This window comes from Oryzias melastigma, linkage group LG3 (genome assembly GCF_002922805.2).
Source record: "Oryzias melastigma strain HK-1 linkage group LG3, ASM292280v2, whole genome shotgun sequence".
Taxonomy (NCBI): Eukaryota; Metazoa; Chordata; class Actinopteri; order Beloniformes; family Adrianichthyidae; genus Oryzias; species Oryzias melastigma.
In genome coordinates, this window is record NC_050514.1 from 6,951,282 (window position 1) to 6,961,328 (window position 10,047).

At 41.8% G+C, this 10,047-nt stretch overlaps 1 protein-coding gene and 1 long non-coding RNA gene across 2 annotated transcripts in view; one reads left to right on the top strand and one right to left on the bottom strand.

The window, feature by feature from the left end:
* LOC118600174 overlaps positions 1-8,147 on the top strand; it is a 9,143-nt gene extending 996 nt beyond the window's left edge. The window contains exons 2-3 of the long non-coding RNA XR_004949748.1: positions 6,696-6,810; positions 7,816-8,147. This is a non-coding gene — a long non-coding RNA (uncharacterized LOC118600174). The remainder of the gene's footprint in view (positions 1-6,695; positions 6,811-7,815) is intronic.
* Positions 3,147-6,753, bottom strand: LOC112141987 (beta-1,3-galactosyltransferase 1). Its single transcript, XM_024265205.2, has 2 exons — positions 6,620-6,753; positions 3,147-6,461 (listed from the first exon to the last, which is right to left on the bottom strand). Exons 1-2 carry the CDS (start codon positions 6,721-6,723, stop codon positions 5,258-5,260), a joined length of 1,308 nt encoding a protein of 435 aa, XP_024120973.1. The 5' UTR covers positions 6,724-6,753; the 3' UTR covers positions 3,147-5,257.
* Positions 8,148-10,047: the final 1,900 nt, after the last annotated feature.

Here is a 10,047-nt window from a genome sequence, read left to right on the forward strand (position 1 = left end):
ACCTGAAACTGTTTTTGGTTAGAGTTTGAGTGCTGACCATACCTGGGTGTCCAGCTGCAGGCGAGTCGTGTACCCCTTGCCGATCATGTCCGGGAGCAGGATCAGCGGAGAGCACAGCGGGCTCTTCTGTCAGCCTTTTCAGCTATCAGCACTAGCATGTCAGCAGCCAAATTCAGCTTCCAGCATTCACACTAGCATTATAACAGGTCATGCTATATCTAGTTTATAATTGTGTTAAAAAGTGACACTTTTAAAGTTTTCAAATTTGGCATCCTGCTAGCTTTTTGGAGTATTTTGGCATTTAATAAAATTTTTTAGGCTATTTTGGAGTTTAGTTAATATTTCAGTTACATGCTAGCTATTTTGACTAACCTAAGTTATTTTTAGTTACTTAGGCTAATTTGGCATTTAGCTAATATTTTAGCTGACTGTCACCTTCAACATCTTCAGCTATCAGCACTAGCATCATCAGCGGTCAAATTCAGCTTACAGCATTCACACTAGCATTATCACAGGTAATACTACATATCTAGTTCTTAATTATGTTAAAGAGTTAAGGTTTTAAAGTTTAAAACATTTAATTTTTGAGTGTTTAATAAACTTTTATCCTGTTTGGCCCGGGACCTAAGTTATGTTTTGGATTTTTGCCCCCTGCGTGGTTGACTTTGACACCCCTGGTCCAGATCCTTGTAGCTTTGTAACTTTGTCTTTGATCGTTGGCGTATATTTCTGTTGACTTAACGTAGAGGAGACTTTCCCGTTGAAGTCTCCTGAGGAGTCGATGGGTTCAGTTTGTGTGTCTGATGCACTTCAGTCTTATAAATACCCCGGAGCCTGTTACTTTGTTTTGCGTTGTTTATTTTCATTTGCAGAATTAATCAGACGGAGAAAGATGACTTTGTATGAAATAGATCAATGAATGAAGCAGTGGCGTAAATAAAACAAATAAAAGCGGTCTACAGAAATAAGCAGCCGAGCTCTCCTCCTCTTTCCAGAGAACAGGTGAGCAGGTGTTTATCTAACCTTATCCCAGGTGTGGCTAAACAGCAATTCAAACAAGGTGACAATGTGAAACATGCAAAACTACAAAATTAAAGAAATATAGAAAGCAACTTCATTTTGGCTGCTACAAAAAGACTCGGATTTGTTTCGTTTCTGGTTCAGTGGCCCAAGGGGAAGTGAGTTTAACCCTGATTTAGGTGAACATCAGTGACTCCATCTCTCTTGCAAAACTGAGAGAAACGTTTGATCCAGACACTTCCTGAGGATCCTAGACAGGGTCAGATGTGGGTTTTGGACCCAGGTTCTCTCTACCTCACTGATGTTGTAATATCTAGAATCTAAGCTTTTGGACATGTCTATTAACAGAACCAGAGTGGAACAAACTGGACTGAGGCTCCGTCTGTGCTGCAGTCTCAAAAACATGTCTAGCTATGAGGGCTGGGAAAGTCCTTCATTTCTCCCAGAACCTTCTCTGAGGGTGAGCCTCTCCTCCATTCCCTCCAGAATGGATGCTGTACTATGTTTTTACTATGCTTTACTACTTAATACATTTGTTCTGTATTTCTGTGAAGTTTAATTTCTACAGTTTGTTTTGTGTTGTCCAAGTCAGTTATTTTTATTCATTTGCCTGTTCACAGTGTGTGAATGAGTAATTCTGAGTTTTCTTACAGTTATTTGTATTATTTAGGTGTTGATTCAAACCAAAATGATGAGAGATAAAGCACTGAACATCATGCCCTGACCACCATCAATCCCAGCCAGCACCAGGCCCTCAAGTGAACCACAGAACCGGGTCAGCGGGTCAGTTAGACCGTAGCATGACTGTGGGGACTGAGAAACTGAAACCCAAACCCTGTCTGCTTACCTCATGATGATGAAGTGAGTTTTGAATGTAGCCCCTCTCTGTACTTTTTAAAAAGCTTTAGATTATCAGTTTTTTCATCATTTTAGAAAATTTGGGCAGAAACACCAATTTTTGGAGTTCATTTTAAGAAAAGTTTTCTGAAGGTCCTGATCAGGTTTTTTTCCTCAAGAGATGTAAAGCTAGACTGAACATGATCAGGAAGAACATCTCCAACAGGACATAGCTAAGGCAGTGGGATCAGTAAACCTCAGACCATCAATGAGCTAAAGTGAGTTTTAATTGTACTGAAAATGGACCTTCAGTGCTGAGTGTTGGCAAGCATGAGACCAACACTGCAGAGTTATTTCTTGTGGCTGATGTGAAAGTGTCCTCCTGTTCTACAGGAGCAGCGATGGTAAATATGGGATATAGACAAGCAGATTTGTAAAGTCAACAGGAGAGTCCGAAAGTGGCTTACAAGTGCGTATATACATTCTAGGTGTGCCAACAGTTGAGGTTTTATTTGTCCTTTGTTTGATGTTTGCATGGAACAGTGTTTGACCTGACCACTGACGCACGTGTGCAGCTCACGCCAGCTTTTTGTTGTCACTGCAACAAAACCGTTTTGTACCAAGTGGACCTCCATGGACGAACATCACTGAAGAATTTATTGTGTTGACAGATATATTTTCCTCTGTACTATTTGTTTTCACTCATAAAACATTCTAGTTCTAGTTCATTTCCATGGAGTAAGGAATCTGTTGAAAAGAAATGCATGCATAAACACAAAACTTTGCTTTGCAAAAATTCTGCATGAAAAAAATGTGTTTTATGTTTAACGAGTCTGTTTTGAATATAACTTCTTCACGGGTTCACAGGTCTTAGAGTCACGAAACATCGATTCAATAATAAAAATAAGACACATCTGCAATGAGAACAAACAGGCACTGATGAACAGCTAATATGGGTTTATTTTCTAGCATTACTTTAATTTTATGTAGATGTAGATCACATGTGTCAAAGTCAAGGCCCGGGGGCCGGATCCGGCCCTCTGGGTAATTCTATCCGGCCCTCCAGATCATTTTATTTTATTGTTATTAATGACCCGATGTTATCTTGTGCTTATTTCTAACTTGTATAATTTTGACTAAATATATTTTTATGGAGAGTAAAATATTGAAAGTTATTTAAGGTTTAAGTTGATTTATTCTGGAATAATATTCCTACATTTTAATTATAACATAACAATAAAACATAACATCATTTTTTAACATAACCTTTAGCTCATATATATATATATATATATATATGTATATATAAATACACACACAGACATTTTGGTCAGCAGCACATCGAAGTTCCTTTCAAAGTCAAATACTCCTTGTGTCAAATAAGATGCTCCTGCTGCAGCTGATTTACTTAAATAAAAAATGCAAGAAACTACTGTATAATGACTTTGGTGGACCGTCACTCTTTTTCTCTTTTACAATCAAAGATAAACATGATGTTGGTGTAGAACCCAGTTTTCAAAACAGATTTATAGGTCACATGGAAATGAGATTATGGTATACTAAAAATAAACCACTTTGACAGCAGAATAAACATTTACCATAAATTTACTCAGTTCTCTGGCATGTCAAAAATCTAAACTAAAAAATGAAAAGACCCAAGCTACTAACCCATTATTAATTCAATTTGTTTGCATTTCCCGTCAACACTAAAGAGCCACGGAGGAGTGAAAGAGCCGCATGTGGCTCTGGACCCTCAGGTTGCAGGCCCCTGGACTAGTATAAAGGTATAAGAATAAAATATGAATTTTGATACTTTCTGATAAGCTGTGAAGTTCACTAAGAATAAACAACAAAGTATGACTGTCTAAATACAAAAAAGCAGAGTTTGCATTCAACAAAGATTACAATTCCCAGCGAACATTTCAGTGTGGTTTACTTTTGGGCTGAATTGGTGGCCCCGGCTGGGTTTGTGGGCTAACACAGGTGGGCCCACCAAGGAACCCGCAGACAAACCCATCTGAGGCCCACCAGTTCGGCCCAAAAGTAAACCATATGGGGCTCACATTGAAACGTTCGCTGGGTCCATCCAGGTGACATTGTTTCGAAGTTGAGTTGTAGCACCGGGTCTAAAGGGTAACCAAACCTGAATCCCCTTTTTTTTGTCTGTTGACCTCTATAAATGGGGCTTTAAAAGTGCTGTCAGGTGGTCATTTTTGCACGTAAATTTGACTCCTCCACCTTTTTTCTTTACTCTGTTCACAAAACGAAGTTCGTAGTTTTCTAATTCAAAGTCAGCGTCCTTGTCGCTGCTAAACCAAGTTTCAGATATTGTTATGATGTTAAAGGAATGTTCCAGATTCTGCAGATAGTCCTTGATGTCTCCAAAGTTGGTGTACATACTTCTGCTGTTAAAGTGGATGATTGATAGTCTTCCTTCTGGGTTAACAGAGCTTTTAAAGTCATCTATGCTGTAACAGTTTCAGTCCAGATTAACAGTGGAAAAGAATTGATCAGGGTCTATGTCATCTTGCTGGTTGTTATCATTATCACTGAATATGTTAAGCTCAGGTTGCTGACAGTTCAGATCTCTCTGAAAGTCGTGCTCACAGTTGACTGTTGTAGAGATTGTGTTTTTTATCAGTCATTGTTAGTGAAGTTTGTCTCCTCACCTCGTAGACCAGCATTCATACTTCTCATCCATCTCTTGTTTAGATTGCAGTGGGTACAAACTTCTCCAGCTCCTCCAGGCTTCTGATGATGATGACCTTGGCTTGCTCAGGAGAGCCGCAAAGCTTGGCGAAGACTTTCCCATTAAGTGTCCAGGTGTTTTGGAATTTTCCAAATTAAAATAAACGTGTTTAATTCTTGAAAATATAGTCAAAAATCATCTGTTTGCTGCCATCTACAGGTGCCTTGAGGTAATACAGTTGATTTTTGTGATTGGTCAAAACATGTGAGCTTCAGAAGTCTGACATCATGATCTGCAGTTCCAGTAATGATAACTGTCCTGTTCCCCAAGCCCCGCCCCTCTGACTGGATTTTCACATTTCGGCTGTGGGCATGGCGAGCCAACCCACTCAGTGCCCACTTAAGCCAATGTGGGCAAACATAGTTGAGGCCACCACAGAAACCGTGGACAAACACATTTGGGGTTCACATTTTCTGCCACTTTTAAACCATATTTGGCCCTCTTGGCCTTGCTGGTTGAGAAGTAACAGACTACTGTTTAAGAAAAGATGGTTTGTTAAATTTCATACTAATCCCAATGTGGTCAATCACCACAGGCACCCCTGTCACCTTTACCATCCAAGGCTCCTTCAGTTCTTCCCTGAGTCCATGGCTGTTGTTTGGACATCAGCAGTTCCAGACTTCTGCTTGGTTCTGTATGTCTTAGCACAGATCAACAGTCTGGACCTGGTGCTATAAAGTCCCTCCAGAGTTTTAGAGGATCTGTTTCTGGTGTCGTTGCTGTGACAATAATCTCTGAGAATGTGCAGCGGCTGTAATTCATAGGGTAGAGATGGAAATGGTCCCTGTTGCGGGGCGGCTTGGGGTGGATCTGCAAGTGTTCCATGCACAACCCCAAATACACATCCTCAATGTAAATGGCTTTCACGTGTCTGGAAGCCACGATGAGCTTTTTAGGGAGGTCCAGAGACAAGATGTAGCCCAAACCCAGAGCATAGGGGGGATACGTGGGACGGGGGTACAGATCCTGAGGCAGGTACCACTTGGATGAGGGGTCTCTTTGAACAGTGGCTCTATAATCCACTCGACCGGTCATGTAGTTTGTCTTTGGAGCCTTCAGGAGCATGATGACGAGATTCCGCACATTGAGGAACATGTCTGAGTCGATCTTCATGGCATAGGAGGCACTGGAGCAGTATGAGTCCAGCCACTCAAGCATCACCATGGTCTTGATGGTTAGGTTCCTGTAGCAGTCCACAAAGTCGCTCTGGATCAGGTCTCTGTGCTGTCTGCTCTCACGCAGCAGCTGCCTGTGGAGCTGTGGTGCCTCTCCGGTTTTTTCCTGCCCCAGCAGGAAAAAGAGCAGCACCGTCCGGCCGAAAACCCGGCTCTGGCTACCCCAGGTGCTGCGGATGATGTGGCGATGAGCTCTGTTGTGAGGAGCCACCTGAACGATCAGCACCACAAACGGCTTTTCCTTTTCACACTTCAACGGCTCGTTTATCACAAAGTGGTACTCTGAGGGATACTTCACCAAATAAGGTGCAGGGAATTTGTTTGGAGCCTGATTTGGACCAGAAGCCTGTGTGTGGAGTTTCGCCCGAGGCTCCCGTGTCTTTCCTGCAGTCGGTGGCACTGACATCAAGGACATCCAGTCATCAAACTGGTGGACAGCAACAGCTGTTCTCCCCGCTTCATCAGAGACTAAATCCAGCTTTTCAATCGGAGCCATGAGTTTTTTTGAGAGGTTTTCCATCCACAGTTTGGCGTTGAGGTCCGGCATCACTGTCTTCATGCTTGTGTTGCACATGAAAAACACAGCTCCAGTCAGCAGGATGCAGAGGAAGTAGTGGCGCTGCAGGAAACACCAACATCTTCTGCTGTGTAGAGCCCGGCTACCATTCAGCATTTCTTCACTAGAAGACACCAATTAACATTCAATTATCATTTCATTCAAATTATCCACATGATTTCAATTACATAAGTGTTGATTCCAACTAGAGATTTTTGTAGATTGTATTCTGCTGGACTCTGAACTCTATTAGGAACTACTTCCTTTTTCAGCGTGACGTACCTTTGTGCAGCCTTTACAGAAGTCCTCTTCAGCGTGAGCGGGTTTGTTAACTTTTTCCTTTTTTCACTTGTCGCAGATGAGAAGTGTGGGTCCATTGAAGGCATCGGCTGCTCGACCGCAGTCAGGTGAGGGCTCACCTGTCCGCCTGCAGCAGCAAACAAAGTCGGTCCTGGATTCCTCCTGCTGATCAGGTGAGGGTGGCTGATGGCAGGAAAACCACTCCCTTATTTGCTCAGTTCTCCTCATAGCTTCAAATCTTCTGGCTGTTCGTCAGAGTGCACATGGGGGAGGGCGTATGGCCATGGGGATGGATTCAGGTGTATGCTAAAGAAGATGGAAATAGAAAAGGTTCCTGTTGTTCTTTCCAGCATGCCTGAGTCTTTCTATTCTTCAATGTTTGAAATGATAAAGAATCAATAAACTTCATTCAGGAAACATTAATGATTGTTGGGCTTCTTTGAAAGCAGATCATTCCAGTGTTATCATGAACTAATGTGCTTTGATCATAAACATTATCAGATGCTGCTTTTATTACCTCAAAACTAAAGATCCTTAATGTCAGCTTGAATTGTTCTTTCTGAACGTAACTTGCTAATTTCATGTTTTAGGTTATGAAAATGATTATGAATGAATACTTACATGAACATGAAAAAAGCATTATCAGAGTTTCAAGTGCTGCCAGAGTCCCACTCCCCCGATAGACCAGCTTCATTCCAAAGTGCAGATGATCCTCAAAGTCTCAAAGTCCACAAAGTCTTTAACTCGAAACACACTCCCTCTTCTTTTTTTAAACCTAACCCTCTCCATCTCTAAGGGAGCGCCCAGCCACCCCACAGAAGAAGCTCAATTTTGGCATTTTGGATTTAAAGTCCCACTATTTGTCACACACCTAGGTGTGTGAAAGTTGTTCTTCGCATTTGACCCATCCCCTGGGGGAGCGGTGAGCTGCAGACGCAGCCGCGCTCGGGAATCATTTGGTGGTTTAACCCCCCAGTCCAACCCTTAATGCTGCGTGTGAAGCAGGGAGGCACTGGGTCCCATTTTTAGTCTTTGGTATGACTCAGCTGGGATTTGAACCCACGAACTTTCAGTCTCAGGGCGGACACTCTACCACAAGTCCAGTGGTAAGACCTCATGGTTATAGGTAAGTGCTGGAACAAATAATTACCAATTAATTAAGAGATTTTCTTTTTCAGCTCAGCCTCCTTACAATCTTCTGGTGGGACCTGAAGGTGCTCTCACAAGCACAAAAGCTGGGACATCCAGTTCCTGCAGGGGGTCAAGGGTCTTCTCCAGCGCTTCCTCAATGCGGGACAGGCCCAAAACACCAACCCCAGGAAGCACCAAGGAGACTCAGAGTGAAATGTCTGAATCATCTCAGGATGAGGACCAAAGAAACACAGGGTCGTCCCCCTCAAGGCGCCGCCATTTTGGCAGGAATTGAGCCGAGGAACTGAATAGGCTGACTGCCGCAGTGAAGGAGGCTAACCATGGCAGACAACTGTTGCTCCCAAGATTGTACAAATAGATGCGGAAAAAAGAAAGGTACAATATTCCCTCTTTATTCACGGGGATCATGGACCAGAGGAATCTACTAATACCACAAGGCCGAAGGATGACTGTTATCGATCCATCCATACTCATCAGAAACACTCTGATCATGCTTTGTAAAACATTTATTAAAGAAAATTGGATTATTGCTCAGCATGAAGAGTTTCATTATCAATACTATTATTCAGAACAAAAGACAAAAAGTACTTTATGACGCAGATGAAGTGTTTTTTGTACCTCAAAATCAGGATTGCGTGCTTCCTCCTGAATAAAATAATAAACACTTGCTGAGGATGATAATTATTCTCCCCGATTTATCTTCTTCAACATATCTGGGTTTTTCTGCCGTTTCTGAGTCAGCTGATGGAGAGAGGAGCTCCTCCTCCTTCCTCGTTCAGCTGCTGTGTAGAGATCACCTCAGCAGTTCAACCTTCAGACACAAACATGTCAAACACGCGTCTTGAGTTAGAAACAGGAATAAGCAGAGGAACACTGTACGTCATTTTATCGCATTCCTAAAGATCCGTAGAGGAGAGCTAAGTGGATCAGCTCCATTTAAAGAGCCAGGAGCAAAACAAGACTGAAAGATGGATCCTCCAGCGGTCGGATTCTGTTAGTGGAGCGATTCTTCATATCACGTATGCTAGCGTATACAAAGCTAACTTACTTTCATTATATCCTATAATCCTGGTTCAGATTGATGCTACTGTAAAACCACAGTTCATTACATGCACTTTGTGGGGATAACAATGTAATATTTAAGTTAGGAAGCGCTAACATAGCAATCAAAATGTGGATCCTGAAATGATTATTTATCATCTAGAAAGAAGGAGTGATAATCCATAGAGTCTGGACTTTATTCTGTCTATTTTCAACTACCTTCCAACTCCAGAGAAGAGAAAAATAAAAATGACAATTAGACGCGTTAGTCAAACTAATGTTAAACAACACTCTGACCCTGCTGCTAGCAATGCTAATGTTAACTGCCTAGAATATAGCACTTACCCTTCCAGTGATGATGGAGCAATTTCTTGATTGAAGATTCCACAGCTGAATGTTCACTACAAACCCAGATTAAATCCATCTGTAACCCTCCAGGATTTTGTAGGACGATTATTGTCTGGATAGCATATCTGGGACGCTTTCTTCAGTGGAGATACCGTTACAAAACACGCCGGGAACATTATCGGGTCGGTAATATTAATGTTTTTATTCTTTTTTAAATAAAGCTCCATGTCATGTAAATTAAAGTGAGATGAATACTCCGATGGTTTGAAAGTGTCAGCAGTGGCGCTCACGGCGGCGCTGTTCATATTGCTGCCAAAATGGCCGCCTGACTGCAGGGAGTCATGTGGGGTCTGGAGTTCTCCCTGAAAATACATCTGGAAATGAATGTGGGTCCTCAGCTCTGCATGATCACATATTGAAAGCTTTCTTTTCTCCTCATTCATCAGTCTTTGAGACAAAGATTCTACCATTAAACTAACTCAAGTAATAACCTTTGAATAAATGACTATACATTTTCTCAACACTAATGAAGAAAAGTCGATCAAATCCAATTTTCTGATATCAAAAGTTTGTTCATAACTGCTGAGTCTCCAAAGAGGCTCATCTGTTATTTGTATTTGTAGCTTTGTTTCTGTGCAGCACTGGGTATACTCATACATAGAACACGGCACATCCACACAGAAAGATGATTCTGCTGTGCTGAGCGGGTCTGAACTACTGTTATTCTAGTAAATGTGCGTGTTTGTTCTGAGCCTGGGTTTACTTCCTCTGACCATAAAGTCATAAAGACTGAGTTCTGTAAACAGGGCCCAATCAGGCTCAAATTTTATTGCAGTTTTAATGACAACTGACATAAAAAAAGAAAGAGA